Source organism: Ctenopharyngodon idella, chromosome 5 (genome assembly GCF_019924925.1).
Source record: "Ctenopharyngodon idella isolate HZGC_01 chromosome 5, HZGC01, whole genome shotgun sequence".
NCBI lineage: Eukaryota > Metazoa > Chordata > Actinopteri > Cypriniformes > Xenocyprididae > Ctenopharyngodon > Ctenopharyngodon idella.
This window is the reverse complement of record NC_067224.1, coordinates 35792698-35813465: the sequence shown is the minus strand read 5'-3', so window position 1 is coordinate 35813465 and position 20768 is coordinate 35792698. Positions and strand designations below refer to the sequence as shown.

Sequence of the window (20768 nt, the reverse complement as noted above, 5' to 3'; positions counted from 1 at the left end):
AGTTGAAATAGAGTGCCTAATAAGTATTTATTTGGTTGGCAATAGATTTGCTCCTCTCTGATTGGTTGCTGCCAACTGCTGTTGCCCTAGTTGCCCTGTCTCTCACCAGTTGACGGCAACATTGCATGCTCAGCCACATTGCTCAAAAAGTTGCCCCGTGTATCATCACCTTTACTGGTGTGGAACGTCATGAGGGTGAGTATTTAATGACAGAAGGTTCATTTTGGGGTGAACTAACCCTTTAAACTTTACAGTTTGTATGTCCTATTAAAATAATATTTCATCAGTCTTCTCGCAGCATGCTGCCATGTTACTTTTGGATAAAGATTGTGAGTTTAAGCCTGAGTTTAAGCCAGAGTTTTATAAGTCACTTTTACAGTATAAGTCTGTATTCCCCCAAGGACACAAAAAAAGGTTAAGTTATGGTTTTGTTATAGGATATAATAAAGTGTTACTCATATTTTCATTGTTTTTTCTTTTCTCATGATCTTAAAAACTTTTGATGTAAATGCTTAAGATCAGATGCTTTTAATGGGCTAAAATGTAAGATATATAATGGTTTTTTTGTTTTTTTTTAATACATAATTCCAATGTTTATGTTTGTTATAGCTTTGATAACTTGACAATTATTCCAAAAAAGTAATTGGTCTGTCCAAACATTTGACTCAGTGTCTTTCAGACTGAAAGAATGACATGCATATGAGGAGTGTACAGATACAAAGGCACTTTATGAGGAGGGTTGTTGCTTTTGTTTGTACTGCTATCACCTGTGCACTCTGTAGGTGCAGGTGGGGTTTCAGTGACAGGTGGTTGTTGTAAGAGGGAGGGGGGATGGTTTACTGTGAGGCCCCGAGGGCTGATGGGGGGAAATGCTTTGCCTCGGAAGTATTGTGCCTGACACATGCTCCGTCTGCTGCCTCTGCGCCGACCCCTGCCTCTTTTGTTATGCTGATTAAGGCAACAGGCACAGTCTTTTGTTCAAGTCAGAGAACGCGAGAGAGAAAGAGAACAAGCAGGGAGGGATGGTCACGCTCCCCGTGACCTAAAGCCCCCCAGTCTCCTCTTCTTTAACGTCACAAGGTGCGCGCAACAAAAACGAGCCACCATCAGCTGAGTTCTTCACATCGCGACGCGCACGAGCCACCATCAGCTGAGATTGTCACAACTCTTCCGTCCACATACACACACAGAAATACGCTGGCACTGGACTTTTCTCACTAACTGCCAGGAGTTTAATGGATATTGTGAATAGCGCAGAAAAGGATTTAGGTCGCGAGCTCAGACTCTCAAATTGATTTGAAGGCGGGAAGCGCGAGCGCTGAGAGGAATGAAGCACGAGAGGGGACGCCGAGCCAATAAATAGAAGCTGCCCGCTGTAACGGTCGCCGTAACGTCGTCATGGAAGTGATGGGGGAAACGTAAAAACGGACTCTCAAAAGAAGTTAAAACGTTTAAGAGAAACAGAAACATTAAGAAAAGAAGCTGCATTCCCTCAAACAATCCGTTGGTTTCAGAACTTGGACAGCTCCCTCGTGCAGCCGCCTACACACCAACCGACCGTGTGAGGATTCATCGAAACTACAGCACAAAACCGACCCAGTTCTTCTTGGTATTCACCCCCAGAACATCGAGACGCCATGTCCGGTGTACTTCAGGGAGAGAAGCAGCTTTTTGAGAAGTTCTGGAAGGGCACGTTCAAAGCCGTGGCAATGCCGAGACCCGAGAGCATCATCGTCGCCAGCATCACCGCACGGAGAGCCGTGACAAAGTGAGTTGTTTAGCCTGAGGCTTCTTTTGTCCTTTCTCAGTCTTTATCTTGAGAATTAAAATAATGTTTAGCAATCACTTTGTTACAGAACAGCCTCAAGGCCATTCTATTAGCTTGAAAAATACTTGACATTTGAAGTATCAGATTTATTCCTTCTAGATGTAGTACTCATTTGGTAGCAGTTTTATTGTCTTACAATCAGTTTTGGATTGGGATCTCGGTAAAGTCTCCTCTCATTTGGTTGCCCTCACTTGCGTTCATGCAACTTTTGTCCCATTTTCGTGTCACACAAACAGAGAGCCTGAATTCTGCCTATTCTCTCCCTTCATCATTGGCTGTCCTTCACTGGAGGCCAGTCAGTTTCACTTGTGCACACACAAGTGCACAGCAGAGCGAGAGGCTACACAGAGTCCTAATGAATCAAGTCAGAGTAGAGCCCTTCATCATGCCCTTAGGTTAGAACATGAAGATGATCTCAGCGCCTTCTTCACCCATGAATTAGGAGGCATGGCAGCATGTCGAATAGAGAGAACAAGCAAAATATCAATAAAAAAAAACAAGGTTTTGCTTCCCGTTTCTTCCTTTCCTGTTAATCAGGATCAAGACTTACTCTTCTCTCATTATGCCAGTAAGGAGTGCGTAACTGATTTATGATTCACTCTTGTTCCTTATGTGCATGTGTCATGTACTGTTTATCCCATCTTGCAGTCTCAGGAACCTGGAGTTTCACAGTGCTTAGTCCACTTTTTCCTTATCAGGGCACCTGATGAAAGCGTGTATCGAAATGTGGCGTATTGCGATTTTGCTACTCACACAGTTTTATATATTCTTACATTTAATACTGCAGTAGGACAAAGATTTGATTCGATCAATAGTCAAAATATTCCACAAAACTACTGCCTTCTGGTTGTCTGTATTCTACACTGCCCGACCAAAAAAAAAGTCGCTGGTTTGGATTTTAATAGGCAAATACTTAAATTATGAATGGATCATTATTACAGTGATTATTATGTTTCTAGCATGTTATATGTTTGGAAACGGTTCTTTTAACCCTTAAAGATGGAGTGTGTAGCTTTTCTTTTCTTAAACAACCATGTAGGAAGACACATCATGGCCATATTCCAGGATGACAATGTCAAGATTCACCAGGGTTAAAACTGTGAAAGAGTGGTTCAGAGAGCATGAAGAATCATTTTCACACATGAATTGGCACCTCTGAGTCCAGACCTTAATTTCATTGAAAGTCTTTGGGATGTGCTGGAGTAGACTTTACACAGTGCTCACCTCTTGCATTGTCAATACAAGATCTTGACCAAAAATTGATGCACCTCTTGATGGAAATAACATCACAACATTTATTTCCATCGAGAGGTGCATCATGTTTTGGTCAAGATCTTGTATTGACAATGCAAGAGGTGAGCACTCTGTAAAGTTTCCTACAGCACATCCCAAAAACTTACACTGAGGTTAAGATCAGTGCCAATTCATGTGTGAAAATGATTCTCCATACTCCATCCCAACAATTCTTTCACAATTTGAGCCTGATGAATCTTGACATTGTCATCCTGGAATATGGCCATGATGTGTCTTACTACACTATTGTTTATGAAATGAAAAGCTACACACATTTTTAGGGTTAAAAGAACCGTTGCCAAACATATAACATGCTAGAAAAATAATAATCAGTGTAATAATGATCCATCCATAGACTCTTAAGTATTTGCTTATTAAAATCCAAAGAGCGACTTTTTTTTTTTGGCCGGGCAGTGTATAAAAATGGAAAATATGGCATTGTTACTTTAAGAAGCTTTTTGTACTGGACCTGAAACAGAAATAGTCAATAGTTAGAAGTGACTTTGATGGTGTAATCTAATGTAGTCAGGTTGACTGAGTCATATTAATCAAATATTATTATAGACTTGTATAATAATACTAGTTATTTAGAATTTTTTGGTTACCTGACAAAACATTTTTAAAGTTCACCCCAAAATACAAATTCTGTCATCATTTACTCACTCATGTTGTTCCAAACCTGTATGACCTGAATCATAAAAGAAGATATTTTGAAAAATGTCTTGTGAAAAAGATTAGAGATATAGTGAAAGTCCAGTCTATTTTCATTTTTGGTTAAACAATCCCCAAAAAGGTGTATCTTTAAAATGGTATGCAAAAGCAAAAATAAATGAATAATAATTAGTCAAAAGATTTTGTACTCCCAGAAATGCGACAATGTTAAGATTAAGATTTTTTTTCATTAGCCTCTCTCCTCTCCTCTCCTCTCCTCTCTCTCTCTCTCTCTCTCTCAATATTAGTCTCCTCTTCTCTATCTGTTTATTTCACTGTGAATATTTACATATTCATAAAGCTACTCACCCTTCAGGGCGCACCTGACGTTGATGTTGATGTGTACAAGGCTGGTAACGACAGCAACATTTACAACCAAACCAATGTCGCTGATTTAACCGGTGCCATCTGCAAATTCAGCTTTCAGGTTCATCTTCACAGTGTTTACCCCAGGCTCAGACAAGACACACAGACGTTTTAAGATGTTAAAATGCCTGAGATATAAAATAATTTCTTTCGATTTGCAGTAATAAATCACAGAGCATAAGGTCCATTAGCTTGTAGTATCAGCTGCATGACTGGAGAAACATCATTATTGGTTATGTCAGCTGAAAAATGCTGGTCACCTATGCGTACACTTAGCTCACTTTACACATTTTTTTCCCCCCTACTTAATCGACCATATTTCGTTTTCTTATTCCTCCTCTTTTCTCGTGGTGTCAATGAGCTTTAAAGAGGCCCACAGTGCAGGGCAATTACAAAGGGTGTTGCTGATCCTCCTCTGTAGACCTAGTGTTTTCTGGCAAGGCTAGAGAGATGAGTTCACTCTTGTGCAGCCAGAGGGTCCTGCCCCCGGCCACTGCAGCCCCGCAAGCTGTTCTTCTCAGTGGCAAACCTCATTAAAAATGCAGAGGGTTTTAGTTGGACTGAGTATAAGTGTGTTTGCGTGGGTTAGGAAGCAGATGGCCCATGGGAGAAAGGGTAAGGGGGAGAACCCTTTACCCTAGCAGATGCTAGTTTAACAAGGAGAAGAATAAAGAGATTAGGGTAACCGGGGAATTGAACTGCACCCAAATGCAAAACGAGAAATTACTATACTTTATACTGTATTTTCTGGATATAAGTTGCGTTTTTTTTATCATCTGAAATGTGCTGTGACTTATATAATGCAATTAAAAGCACACACATTTGGATTCATGCTGAATTAGAGAGGTTTATTTGCGAGCCCACGTTTATTTGTATAGTGCATTTCCCACGCACCGGTAGTTTCAGTTTTTTTGCTTTAAATAAATTGATGTTTATAATAATTGTTGTTTATAATGAATGCAACTAATTTGTTTGTTTTATACTTACTTGTTCAATTTAAAGTATTTTTTGTGGAGTGAGCTGAACTAAAATACATGTTTATAGTGTATAAATGTTGTGTTTTATAGTGCTATTTTACATTTATTTCTGAATGTAAGGATAAAAAATGTATAAATTACATTTTATATAACAATAAGATGTATACAACAGTGCAACTTATCTGTTTTCTCAGGAATTCAGTTTTGACCTGCATGGTGCGACTTATTTTCTGGAAAACATGAAAACAAGCTTGTCATCTTTAATCCTCAAATTGCTTTTCAAATCAACCTGCTATCATTCAAGCTTATTTTCATGCCTTTTTTTTTTTTTTTTTTTTTTTAAAAACACTGTTCTGGGAAGTTTGTCCATGTTTGTCCATGCTTGCTTTGAGAAGGAATTGAGTTTGAGTTGCTTGTTTCAAAGAATGATCGTTCCTCTGGTATTGATTTGACTGGGTGAAATGAAATGAAATTAAGACTGTGGTTACCCTTTCGTTCATTATCGTAACCCAGTCAGCTTGTGCAATGTCATAGCAATTATAAAGAAAGAAGCATTCCAAAATTCTAATGGATTTAACTGCTATTGCACTGCAAGTTCCTCATATAGAAAGACTTTGTTTTTATGTAACATCAATGTAAGGCCTGGTAGCTTGGTTCAATCCATTATTAAGTAGTCGCCCCACACTCAGGCTACTGCTGAGCTGATAAAATGAACAGAAGGACAATGATTTTAGTGATCTTCGGGTGTTTTCACAACTATAGATCATTTGTTTTGTTCCGAAGCCGGGACTTAATTTGTTACAATGTTGCAGTTTCTTCTTGGTTCTGTTCGCTTTCACAAGACAACATCTCAAAGTGTACTAAAATCTGTTTATGCAAATCACATGCGAGTAAAACTGTCCTGTTATTGGTCAGAAATTCCCCTGCATCATTAATCAATTCAAGATGATTGACAAGTTCGTTCCATGAGCTTATTGTGGCTTTATTTGACTGTCAAGACACACGCAAACACTATGTAGCCGTCATTCCAGATGTTAAATTATAGTACTAATGCTGTGGTAAATTTAAACGTGCTCTCTCTGGATCTCCCAGCACTGTCTAGGCTAACTGTGTCGAGACACATGCAAACACTATATAAATGTTATAAAGCAGCTAGAGCAGGAATCAAGGCTTCGTTGGGACAGCATTCTCGCACAGAGAAGCTCTTTAGTTTTCAACTTCAGTAACTAATGCTCGCTCACAGAATCAAACACTGCTGCATTTTATATAACACATTTCCCGTTATGAAGTATGATATTGTTTGGTTTGTTGGCCCGTTGATTTGTTGGGTCTGATTGCTTTCACATCTCAAGCGAACCGTCCCAGAATTCGTTTGCAATCGGGCCGAGACAACCTCGTTCAGGCGGTCTCAGAGCGGTTGTTTAGGTGCGGGTCCGAGTGCGATTTGCTGTGTTCACATACGCCTAAACAAACCAAACTAAGGGATAAAACGCACCAGGTTCAGAATCAAACGTGTGAAAACACCTTTCATCAGTGAGGTCTAGTACACCAAGACTTTCTTTTGATTTTGCTCTGAAAGCACAAGGATATGCCATTGTTCAAAGGTTGTGTGTGTCAGGGCATAATTTAGAAGCCAGTCAGAACTCTCAGTTCTGTTTAGTTCCAGTTCAGTTGATTTAAATCAGCTGAAGTGGTGGTCACAAATAGAGTTGTTAAATTCCAAAGAATCTAATTTCAATGCTTATTTTGTTTTTTAGAAGAGCATTTGACTCTCTCTTTCTCTCTGGGTGGGTGGAGTCTCTGAAGGGACTGTAACCCCTGGAGCTGAGCTCTGGCTCAGAGACAGCTGCAGAGCTGTAGAAATGCTGATATGGTTGCCAGGCCTCCAGGGTTCAGCTATAATTCCTTTTAAATGTAGCCACTGTTACATTCCAGCACATCATCTAAGAGGTAGGAGAGACACATTTTTATTTAGCCGGAAGTGAGTCCAACATTCAGTCAGCAGCAGATGAAAGGCACAGCTGTGAAACACCAGGGAGATGTTGAAATGCAGTATGAGGTCTTGATATGGAGGACTTATGTTGGCGACTTGTCGTAGGAAGTGGTTTTCTGATGTTAAGGTCTTGCGAAAAAATTTGCAAAACAATACAAAATGAGTCTTCAAGCAGTGAGGATGATTTTGTTGTCCTCTCTCTACTTAAAAAGAGAAAAAGAAAGAGGAAATATTGGGTCCATCCAATCCCGAGATCACGTAGAGAGGAAGGAGAGCGAATCAACGTTTACTCAATTTGATGCTTTGCTAGCGATACTGGAGCCACATATTAAAAAGAAGACCACCAATATATATGTAAGTGGATCAACTTGTTAGACAGCATTCTGGATTTTGCCGTTTGCTTGTACGGTGGCTCTGAATTGTCAAAACACCTCTCAAAATGCTTGCTACGGATGCGAAAAATGCAGAAAATTGAACCTGATCTGAATTTTTTTTATAACGGACGTAAGTTTCAGTGTGTAAATGTGATTAACACAATGTGAGGTCATGTTTACTTTTTAATGTTTACATTTACATTTATTCATTTTGCAGACACTTTTTATCCAAAGCGACGTGCTCACAATACAAGATTCAGACATTGCTTAGAGCAGCATAAGCTAGAATAGGGAGGGATTAAAGGAAGTGAAAGCATAGTTTTTTTCTGCAAAATGAATAAATGTACATTTTTTAACTAGCGAAAATTTCAGACGAAAATTTCGGACTAAGTGTGCAAAAACCTAGAGTAAGAAAGCTTTAAGAATATTTCATGTCTTTGACAGTCGTGCTGAGAAAATCCAAATGAAGTCTGAATCATCAGTATATAATGTATTTAGCACCATTCATGTAAAAGTATCAACTGTGTGTGCACATAAAGATGTTTGCAAGAGTATGTGCTGCCATCCACTTTTTTTAATTTACGATAGAAGACAGTTTTAGTTCAAAATTTATGCTTCACTCTCATCTTGCCCTTCTCTCGTGAAGTCCACAAGCTTTAACTATGTACAGAGGCGCTGTACAATCTCACTGAATCACTGAAAAGCTGGTGAGATTAAGGAAAATGAGAACGAGGCACAACCTGGGGTTATGCTGGAGTAATATTACCAGGATGAATAATCCATAAAGTGTTGGCACAGGACTGCATACATTTAGAGAAGTAATACTGATTCCATTAAATATTAACAGTCATATTTAATGAGTAAAAATCCACTTGTGCACTTTTGCCATGGCTTGAAAATCGACTGACTAAAACCAATATACATTGAATAAAATACTGAATAAAGTTTTAACAGGAGCTCTTTTTCAGCAAATTTGTTTTAACAAATTTGAAAATGTCATGTATAGATTGTCTTGTATTGTAGCCATAGCGTTTAAAATGTGTGGTCTTGTTTGCTAGGTGAACTTCTAAGAGGTCACATCTGCTGTTATTTGTGACCATGGACCACAAAACCAGTCATAAGGGTAAATTTTTTTAAATTTAGATTTATACATCATCTGAATAAATAAGCTTTCCATTGATGTATGGTTTGTTAGGATAGGACAATATTTGGTCGAGATACAACTATTTGAAAATCTGGAATCTGAGGGTGCAAAAAAATCAAAATATTGAGAAAATCGCCTTTAAAGTTGTCCAAATGAAGTCCTTAGCAATGCATATCCACTCACAAAAATAAATTTTTGATATATTCATGGTAGGAAATTTACAAAATATCTTCATGGAACATGATCTTTACTCAATATCTTAATGATTTTTGGCATAAAAGAAAAATCGATAATTTTGATCCATACAATGTATTGTTGGCTATTGCTACAAATATACCCGTGTGACTTATGACTGGTTTTGTGGTCCAGGGTCACATTTTGTTACTTTTCATGCAGTATTTGTTGTGCACAGGATTCACAGAAATGTGTATCTAAATAAGCAAGTTATATTTCCCTTTACAATCACAATGCCCATTAGGGCTGGGCGATATTGCCAAAAAGTCATATCTCGGTATTTTTTGGCTAAATGGCGATATACGGTATATATCTCTGTATTTTCTACATTTTTCTATTTGGATTTAGAAAAACAAATTCTTTATTTACTTTATTTATTTTATTTTAGTCCGAATTATGGCGATCCCATTCTATTGAGCTCCGTCTGTTTGGCACAAATGCGCGCGGCGGCGCTCGTTCACGGAAGTCTATGAAGTTTAGAGAATGAGATTCGCTAGCAGAAGGCTTGTCCACTCCTGACAGCAAAATGGAAATATTTGTATGACTTTCTAACATTTTGTAATGATGGGTCGACAGAATGTGGATCCATTTGCAGCTAGTTTATTAAAAGGACTTACAGAGTAGACAGGGCAAAGGCAGAGGCATAAACAGTAACAGACAATGGTCGAGGCAGGCGGCAGACGAACAGAAACAGGGTACAGGCAAGGATCAGGGCAGGCAGCAAACAATCACAGTCCAGGAAACAGGCAAAGATCAGGGTAGGCAGCAAAGGGTCGCAGGGAATAAACAGTCCAATCGGTAACAGGTAAACAGTCCACAGAAAAACGCTCAGAAATGATCACCACAGCAAATCAAGACTTCACGGTGTGTGTGTGTGAGTGTGTCTTATATAGTGTGAGTGTGATGCGGTGCAGGTGTGTGTGCAATCAGTCCCAGGAATGAGGGCCCATGGGAAACGTAGTCCGAATGAGAACTGATCAGTATTCCGGTGATGGCTCCCTCCGGTGGTCCGGAGGAAGGGCCGAAGGAGCCACATTCGTGACACATTTACAGATGGAGAATATACCTGTGAAATGTAAGTTATGCGCTTAGGAAAACACCACATCACAAAAGCATACAGCGCATCTGTCAGCACATGAATCTGTCCAAGCATCTGATGGGGCAAGCCGCTTTAAACGATAGGCCTACGTGTTAACTATATCTTAATCTTACGAGTTATTTTTAAAGCCCTTAATATTAAGCATGTCTCATGTTTAAGCTAAATTGTATTATGCATTTCCCCCACAGCAGCACTCTGCGACGTCCACCACTGTTTTTTAGATGCGCTCGTATAAAACTACTGTATATCGATATAAATGGTATCGCTTCATTCCGTATCATATATTAAAAATATATCGGTATATCGTACAAACTCGATATACCGCCCAGCCCTAATGCCCATATACAAATGTATCAAAAGACTGTTAGGAAATATCGCAGGGAAGATAGATCAGGCAAATGAATGTTTTTAAGCATCTTGTCAATGTAAGGACATAACCTGTTTTTCCACTGGCAATGTATGCTCAATGTGTAGGCAGCAGTAAGCTGATTATTTTTCCAGGCATATTGTCGTCTTTTAGCAAAAAGCCAAACTTTGCATTCATTGCAAAAATGCAATTTTATATTCTTGAAGTGAATCTTGCATCAAAACATTTTATACAACCATTCTAGTCTTTAAATTTGATTGGCTGTGCAGCGTTCCAAACGTAGTGATGTATACTATTTCAAAAAACTACCTGGCAATGAAAGCCCTTATATTATCTGCTAGTAATATCTGACTAATCAGTCCAGTGCTGATAATTTAAAAAAAAAAAATGCATATAAAGATGTGGTCACCTATATATTGAGCATTGATCACAAGAAAAGAAAAAAACAAGAAATTAGCTTGGCACAGTCTCTGTTGATGTTTCTGAAGTTCATAAAATTGTATTAAGGCTAAATATACATGACATTAAGAAATGTTATATTATTCCCCAGCTAATTAATATGCCATATGTCCAACTTACATGCCTCCTGTGATTTGTTCGTACCTTATTTACTCATTGTGTTGCACTGATGATGCTGAACATAACTTGCTCAATACATGCAATCTTTGGACAATCAGTCAAGCAGGTAGTGTCAAACAGAACATGAGATGAGTAGGCAGGCACATCTTACTACAAGCTGTGACTCACGTATTGCAGAGGTTACTGTCTATCAGCTTGTCGACTCCTGATACTCACGTGCTGTAGTGCTATTTTCCTCACCACTGGACCCCTGGAGTGATCAAAGGCCATTATTAAAATGCAAACTTGTCAAAGTCAAACCTTCATCACTTAAATTAAATCATTTCAAGCTTGGCTGGCTCTCCTCTTCTCTACCTCCCCTTCATTTTTCATTTCCATCCCTTGCCCATCCTCATTTCAGGAAGACGATCTGCCACTCACGCAAAATTGCTTCCATTTGCATAACTGATGCTTCATTTGGGCTGGGACTGTTTCCGTGGCGATGTCACTGCACAATGGCAAGGAAGTGACAGCAATAACGAGCGAATGGAACTCTCCCACCTCTCAATTTAGGGATCAATCTTGCAGTCAAGGACAAGTGTTCCTTAAGTTGACATTTCCTTCACCCTCTGGCTGAGCAGATGTTCAGGCTTCAGCTGTCTGCAGTACTCTGATAGTAAGTCATGGAATGATTTATTCAGCATTCAGGATAGCCTATAAGAAAATAGACAAATATGAGTCTGGATATTCTGTTGGCTTCCATAGGTTCTCTAAAGCTTTTTTGGTTTTGGTTCTTCTTTTTACAGTGTATGTTTTTGTCAAGGCAGGAAGCTTGTTTCCGCCACTAAATAAAAAAATAAAAAAGGTAATTGCGACTTTTTATCTCACAATTCTGACTTTTTTTCTTGCAATTGCGAGTTTGCATCTCACAATTCTGACTTTTTTTCTCAGAATTGCATGATATAAACTCGCAATTGCATCTTATAAAGTCAGAATTGCGAGATATGACTTTTTTCTCAGAATTGATTTTATATCTCGCAATTCTAACTTTATAACATGCAATTGTGAGAAAACCTCAGTCTTTTTTCCCTCAAAATTGGACATTATAACACAATTGTGAGTTTATATCTCACAATTCTGAAAAAAGTGACTTTTTTTTCTCGCAATTGCGAGTTTATATCACGCAATTATGACTTTATATCATACAATTCTGATTTTATATCATGTAATTCTGACTTTATATCATACAATTCTGACTTTATATCACGCAATTCTGACTTTATATCATGCAATTCTGACTTTATATCATGCAATTCTGACTTTATATCATGTAATTCTGACTTTATATCATGCAATTCTGACTTTATATCACGCAATTCTGACTTTATATCATGCAATTCTGACTTTATATCACGCAATTCTGACTTTATATCACAATTCTGACTTAATAATTTGCAATTCTGAGAAAAAAGTCAGAATTGTGAGATAAAAAGTTGCAGTTACCTTTTTTATTTTTATTTCATGGCAGAAACAAGATTCCATACAGAGCAGTAAAGTTTAATGGGGCAGAATTATAATGATGTTTTTTAAGATGGCTCTCTGTAGTATTACTGCATATTGCATGGGAGGTTCACATTAATTTAGGAAAAATCTGTCTTCCCTTTGATCATTAACATTCTATCATATCTATTTATCAGTGAATGATAGCTCGAGGATCAAATTTATACATTTTAAAGGGAAGAACTTGCAAGAGACATCAACCATCTGAGCCCAAAAGAGATGTAACATGAGACATGCCAGGCAGCCGCAAAGAGGACGCAGTCTGGGAGGTGCTCCGTAAATTGCGATGGTCTCTTAGAATGAGCAATATTGCCACTGACATTTCAGTAGCCGACAGATTCAGCTGAGCAGTTATTACAAAAACCAAAGCTGACAGGTTTGCTGTCTTTCTCTCGATGCTGTGGCGCATTGTGAAGTGCATTAGAGATATTTTCTCCCACAGCGAGGACTTTTTTTTAAAGTGTTCTACTCTTACTCATTAAACACTCTCTGCTAACCTCTCTGTGCACTTCCAAACCAGAGCGAAATGATGTGAAGAAATTCTTTTAATTTCTACAAACATTTTAATTCTTCCCACGTGAAGATTAAGCTATTAAAAGATTGTATCTTCGCAGGCTTTGAAGAAAGTATTTCAGAGGCTAACTTCAAACACTTTCTGAACCATGTTCAGAAAGTAATACATTCACATATATATTTCAGTTTGTTTTCTATTCATATGCAGAACATGAAAGGCCTGTAGATAGGTGAGCAATTAAGTAGGTAGTTCAAGTTTTAAATAAAAAGGCTTTGTAGAACTGAGAAAAACACCTTGTTCTGCTCTCATTCTCCAGGTAAGATTTTGTAAAGGAAGTGCTACAGTGATTCAGGCCTATTACACAGAACCGAAGTAATGACACTTGTCTTTGATCAAGGCGTACGGATGTTCCCCTCCCCATTATAATGTGACTTTTGGAGTAAATCAGATGCTATTTATTTAAATCCCCTCAATATAAAATATTTCTCTCTCTTTTTTTTTCTTTTTTTTTGTGCCTTTTTCAGTCTGTGGCAATGAGTTTCTAATCGTAGTGTACAAAGTAATATAGGAAACACATTAGTGTCCTCAACATTGGCTATGAATTCATTCTTATGAGAGCTGTTCTCTTGATCCACAATATGTTAAAAGTTCTTTTGCTTTGATATCAAATTTTCTCTTTGTGTCAAAACCTGTAGAGAAATTTTATGACTAATCATAGTCATTATTCTTTCATCCTCTCTCCCTTTTTACTTTAAAGTATCAGGGTCATAAGAGAAAAGATATAAGAGCTGACATGTGTGAGAGAAGGACGGCACAAATTTGACTGACACCTCTGAATGACTTGGTATAAAGTAGCTGTCAAGAACAGGGCAAAGTAATGTCACAAACTTGGAGTCGAGTGTTTTCTTTTGAGACCAAAATTCTTTTTTCACTTTAAAAAAGATGCTCTCTTCCATCTTTTATGGTTTATTATGATTTTCTGGACAGGAAATCAAACATACAGATTGCAGTTTGTCTAAAATGTAACTGTAATTGTTCCAGAATTTCTTTCCTACATGATAATGACCCTTTTCTTCTAATAATGAATTCTGTTGTGATTATCAAATAAATGGAGCCATAAGGATTTAAATACCTTGTTTAATCTGCCTACACTTGCACAAAAAATAACATAAAATATGCTAATTTAGGCAATTACTCATTAGCTTCTTAGAATTTGCAATTAAATCCTAATATTAATGCCACCATTTTTCTCATTAGCTTCCACTTAATGTAATTAAAGCATAGAGAAGCATGTGTTGCAATATTTGGTCATTTCCTTGAGCTGCCTGCAAATTGAATGGACAGAGCTTAATTAAGCTCATGCAAGTTTATGATATTCACTTCATTTGATTGCCTCACCACCAGAGGTTTAAGCTTAAAAACCAGATATTAATACTAATAACATCAATCAATCAATTAAATATTAGTAGATCAACAGTATTATTCCACAATTGAATGCTGAAATAAAATAAAACTCTTTTTTTTTTTTTTTTTTTTTTTTTTTGGGTAGTAATTCAAGAACACATTATTAGTGAGTCCTTGTTTGACTTTGGAGCATAATGAAATTCTTAAATTAGAAATATTCTGATCTCAGTTTTACTTTTAAAATCTTAGTTATAAGGTGACATACTGTTTGCGAAGTGTTTTCTGTGTAGCATATTATAAATAACCTCTTTGTTTAGCATATGAGTCATTAAACATACAGAATGTCACTGTGTTTTGTAAATTGTAGGTCCTTGAGGGCACTTTATATGACACATTATGAACAACAGAATAATCCACTTGCCCTTGAAAGAGAGTATTCTTGTGGAGACTCAGCGAACTGAATGAACCTCCCTCACATAAAATGGAAATAGCCTCTTTGTGATGAGGTACTAAATAATATAGAAGGTTAGTGGAAATGATGACAGCATTTTTATTGGGCATCCACATAATGGTCTTCCTACACCTGCTTGTTAGGAGGGAGTTCACAGTGTCTTTAATGAGGACTCACAGATTAAGAACGCTTATAGGGGTCAGTTCCCACCAAGTCAGTGATTCTCTTCTTTTTATTTCTTTTCTTAACTCCCTGTCAAAGTTTAGAAGACCTTTAATAGGATTTCCCAAATAGAACATTTGTATTCAATTACAATAAAATCAATAATTACAAATTGAAAACAGCAGATAAAAGACCAAAGGACTTGGCTTGGTGGTCTGGCTCCATGTGTACGCTTTCTGTGCATGTCCCAGCAGCCTCCCATCCTTTCAAGCGGAACGGTGTCAGCAGGCAGCCATTACACGGGCCACTGTCAGTAGCATCCAACTCCAAAATAGCTCCTCTTGCAGTGTTTGCCGGTTGGTTTCAGTCTCTGGCAGAGCGGAGAGGGGCTGGGTACTGTAACTCACAAAGTAGACAGATGAGTCCTACTCAGAGAGGGGCCCTCTCTCCATCTGCCCATGTAACAGAGCACAGGTGGAGAGGACATAGCTGATACGTTGTGCATCGAATTAATGAGCAGGTCCAAGGAATGCGTGTGTGTGTTTGGAGGTGGTTCAGTAAGGCTGAAAAGCAGGTGAAACATACAGTAGGTTAGGCTGTAAGATTTTTAATGGATATTTTAGAATGTGATTGTGATACACTATGGCCCGGTTTCACAGACAGGGCTTAGCCTAAACTAGGATTAGGTCTTAGTTCAATTAGGCCATTTAAGTAGCTTTTATAAACATTCACTAGAAAAAGACATTACTGGTGTGCATCTTGAGACAAAACAATGGCTCTGACTTTGGCATTTTAAGATATGTCAGTGCAAGTTACTTTCATTTAAAATAGCTCAAACATGCATTTTAGTCTAGGACTTGCTTAAAGGGTTAGTTCGCCCACAAATGAAAATAATGTCATTAATTACTCACCCTCATGTCGTTTTACACCCGTAAGACCTTTGTTTATCTTCGAAACACAAATTAAGATATTTTTGATGAAATCTGATGCCAGCTATGTCACTGAACCTCTCAAGATCCAGAAAGGTGCCAAAGACATATTTAAAACAGTTCATGTGAGTACAATGGTTCTACCTTAATATTATAAAGCGATGAGAATACTTTTTGTGTGCCAAAAAAAAAACAAAATAATGACTTTTCAACAATATCTAGTGATGGCCGATTTCAAAATGCTGCTTCGAAGCTTTACGAATCTTTTGTTTTGAATCAGTGGTTCGGATCGCATAAATGAAGCCTCGTTTACTGAAATCACATGACTTTGGCACTACGAACCACTGATTTGTTTTCTTCTTTAGGTGGTGTTCTTATTTGTGGAGCATGCAGCTAAGCTGTACATAAACCAGAGACATATATGAGACTGCATTCCTCCTAGTTATTCAGTAATGAGAATACTATGCATTCATTAAACAGGAAAAGCACTGTAGGGTGCCTAAATTTCATAGAATATTAACAAAGAGCGCTGATTTACTGTTCAGTCCTAGTCGTATAGGTGAAATTCCTCCAAAGGCAATGGAAGTAAAACTATGTTTCATCTGCCCTTGCTTTTATGAGGAACTGTAAATTTGCTACAGAAAATCTGTCTTTCAGAGAAAAAACTATTTTATTCGGTTTCATTATTTCGTAAAGAGTGCTGTGTGAAGTGTGTTGGTTGCTCGTAAAAAAGTGAGCTTTGTGAATTATTCAGTGAGCTGTTTTGCATAGCAAAGGCCAGCAGAGAGGAGGGGGTTGTGGAGTCGGGTGAATCTTGAGTTGAGGAATGACACAGTGTTGCTTCCTCCTCTCAGCTTCTCATCACGTTAATTACCGTATCTGGCTCTCGTCGGGGCCACAGTACCTCTCGAGTCTCTGTCGCATGCGGACGACTTGCCAGTGGGAAGAAAAGGATGTTTGTCTTTGTTTGCTTTCAGGGAGGGATTGATGCATTTAAAGCTACAAATTACCATCTAAATAACTTTTAGGAGAAGAACTTTTAGGAAAGTAAATAACTTTTAGGAGAATATTCAACTGTTTCAGTCATAACAATTCTGCTACTCTGTAATGTTTATGACCATCAGCATTGAAAAAAAATATTCCATATTCACAGACATTACTTTGCCCCACTGATGGTCATTAATGTCACATTACTGAAACTAAAGAATAGTACAAATATAAATCCTGGAGACTTGAGGACTTGATTGTACATGGTAGCAATACCTTTTCTCTTGAGATTTAGCATAAATTTGAATCATTTTATTCAAATATCACATGCACCTGTTGCTGTGCTAGATGGACTCGGAAATTATAAAAAGTCAATTACTACTCCTCAAAATGGACACATCTGTCTGTTTTCTCTTAATTATTCATGCTTTAATTTAATACCATAATCAAAAGGAGACTTACATAAACAAGATGGTTGCTGTAGTGTTTGTTCTATGTTTATTTCTTCAACTGTACTCCCAGGGCTATAACATAATGAACCCCCCACTTACAAATGTTGTATTGTTGATAGCCTGAAATAATTAGGGACGCTCTGGTGGGGTTTGGTTTAACGACGCAGACTCTATCCTCCACAAATGACGTTCTCCTCAGAGAGAGGGACTCAGTCAGGACTGAAATAATCAATGATTTGTGGTTTCCATTTTGAGTCTCAGTGTGAAGCTGCTTAGTCCTGCTCCACTGCACAATGCGTTAGCTGTTCGCTTCATCGCTGTTACAGTCATCCTTTCTCTGTCTATGAGACACCACCGCACAACCAGTTTGCATACTTATAGATTTTCATGAGTTCACACATAGTGCTACATATAATAGATAGAGTAAAGAGTGTGCATATCCAAGGGGAGGGCTCAAACCTCATAATTGGGCCTGAACCCAGAGTACTCCCCACATATCCCTGGCTGGGATAGGGTTTTTTTTTTCATACGTTCAATATATTGGTACACCACTGGAATTAGCAGGGTAGTTCTTCCAGACAGTCCCAAAGAACAAACGTATCTTTCGATGAGATAATTCTAGAGGTTTTTTAATTTCTAGAGGTTTCTTTTGTGACTGAACCACCTTTTTAAATGGCCTTTTTGAAAAATGACACACCATAAATTCTCTTTCAATACTCATTTTCTGAATTTGTGATGTGTGTCTGAAAATTCTGCCAGTGCCACATAAGGAGGGAGCATGCAGGGTCCATTGCTAGTGGTTCTATTTTTAGCCATGTGTAATTTAAAGATAATAAGCTCTATTTGCATTTGCCAGCCCTATCAGACAGCACAGACTGAATGGCTTTTTTCTGTTTGCCTCCTTATTCACCTCAGCTACGCTAACTAACTCACTTTAATTTGCACTCTTCTTTCAGTGGTATTTTTTTATTTTTTTACTTTCATTTAATAGTTTGTCTTACTTGCACTTAGTAGTTTTTGTGCTTGTTAACTTTTACACATAAAGAAATTAATAGGATTTTATCATTTAAATGCAATATGTACTATTAAACAATATTAGTATTTGATTTTTCTGTTTTGTGGCATTTGAACATTAACATTAATTTCAACTTTTCTAGTACATGAAAAGAAGTACCACACTTGACTTTAGACAGTGTAACAGTCTTGGTGGAAAAGCAATTAACTTGAATTTGTATTTGGTTTTTTGCTCATCTCCTCAGCCATCTAGAATCAGCACGCTTAAAATTAATTGGACTCCTTGGTACAGACTTCCTGCTAAGTTCCTGTCCTTCTCCTTAACATGGAAAAAAAGCTTCCCAAATCAAAAGAACTACAAATCAGAAGTTTCTCATCTCAAGCCGAGCCATCTGTCGTCTTTTGTGTATAAAAAAGAGCCCATGGTTTTGGACCAGCCCTCTTATCTTTTCAATCAAATTCCCGGCCCGCTGCTTCTGAGTGGCAACTGGCCCACATCTAAGCCTGGCGCTCAATGGAGTTCCTCTGTTGTAAGAAGCTAAATCTGCTGCAGTGAACCATGCCTGATGTGTTAATGGTGGATCCTTTGCTCCCTCTGAAATGCCACACTCCAATCAGCAACCCCAGCTGACTCTTGTTCTTTCGTCCTCCACGCATCCCTTTCACTGTAATTAGCTACAGTGTGCCCACTGATTGGACCCCTTATTCTCTTTGTCTATTAGCTGTGTACTGAGAGACATCTTCTCTCTCCCCAAGAGGCAGACAGGAAGTGTCATGGAGATTGGGCTTATCACGAAAATCTAAATAAGGAAAATGTCGTCTCTATCATTGCGCAACAAAGAATGCCTCATTTTCTGAAATTTGATTTTGCAGAGTAATTTACAGACTAGCTGATGGGCTTTGTGAGTCATTGTGATCTAATACGCATTCTTTGGTTGTTAACAAGCGAAAACATATCTGTTCTTGATGAGGGTGAGATTAGCATTGTTAATTATGACCTTAAGAGAGGCATTACAATTCTCTCAGTGAGTGCACTACAGCACTGCTAGTTTTCTTTATGGGTAAATCTCTCAAATATCATATTTTAAAATAATAATAATAATAATTACATATAATTCAATAATTAATAACAATAACATATATTATAATTTTTTATCTTATATTAAATTATTATTATACTTTTTACAGTAGATAGGCTACTGATATTATAATATATATCCATATATACAATCCATTCTCACTCCCAAGGCATCCAAGGCATGGTCAAATGCCTTTAGCATCACTAATAAGACTAGGAAACCAAATGCTTTTAGTAAGAAACCTATGGCGTCAATACACAGACACAAAGGGCACAGCAATTTTATTGTTATAAGATTGAATACTGGGGTATAATTTAGTCATAATGACATACAGTATATGTTGGGTTATGATTTAAACAGCACAATAATTTTATTTACATTACACTATTTGCAGTCACAATTTATTGAAAATTTCTTTGTGTGAGGAATGAGTGTGAAATGCCATTGACTCTTGTGTGTCTAATAGGGCTGTGTATTGGCAAGGTCTTCACGATACGATACATATCACAATACATGGGTCATGATACGATATATCAGTCATGATATATTGATATATTGCGATACAATATGCAACTTGCTGTGTACCACCTGGGGTATTCTGGTATGTATATCACATTATATTGGTAACTCAGCAGAAAAAAATCTTGAATTTTAATTTTGTTAGCAAAGGTATTTGTTTTGCACAGTGTCACTGAACAGTGAACACTAGGGTGACCGCCATCAAACAAATCAAATGTGGAACGATTACTAAGTTTGTGTGGGACAATGTGGGACATGTTACCAACACTAAAACATAACCTGAAGCTGTTATATAATGTCTATCTAAAAATCTTAGGATTTTTGCTCTGGTTTTAATACAATTCACCAAAAAAAAACTTTTACACTATTAATAGTAACCACTGTAAAAGCAGTTCAAAACAATATGCCTGTTATAACATGACTTTACAAAAGCACATTACATTACAAAAATATAACAATAAAATATAAAAATATAAGAAGATGAATATAAAACGGCATTTAACAAATATTTTTTAACATTATTGAATTTAATATTTGAATTTTTACAAGCTGTTTTTAGCTACTGTATACAGAAATTTAACTTTTAACTATTATTTTGCATTTTAGACTCATTTTAAGCACAAAGTACGTGTTTTATTTTATTTTATTTTTTATTCATATCTGAGTGTACCTTCACCATGTAGTTAAGACGTGTGTGTGGAAATTGCTGCGTTGTGTCTACGGAACTTTTGTGGACGTTTAAAATTGTGCAAA

General features: G+C 37.4%; 1 protein-coding gene across 2 annotated transcripts in view; it reads left to right on the top strand.

The window, feature by feature from the left end:
• The first annotated feature begins 910 nt into the window (after positions 1-910).
• The window catches only part of srrm4 (serine/arginine repetitive matrix 4), a 58745-nt gene continuing 38887 nt past the window's right edge, over positions 911-20768 (top strand). The window contains exon 1 of one of the 2 annotated variants that reach the window (XM_051894172.1): positions 911-1768. In XM_051894172.1, the coding sequence (XP_051750132.1) occupies positions 1638-1768 (131 nt within the window). In that variant the 5' untranslated portion in view covers positions 911-1637. The remainder of the gene's footprint in view (positions 1769-20768) is intronic. The other variant, XM_051894170.1, reaches the window with a different exon arrangement.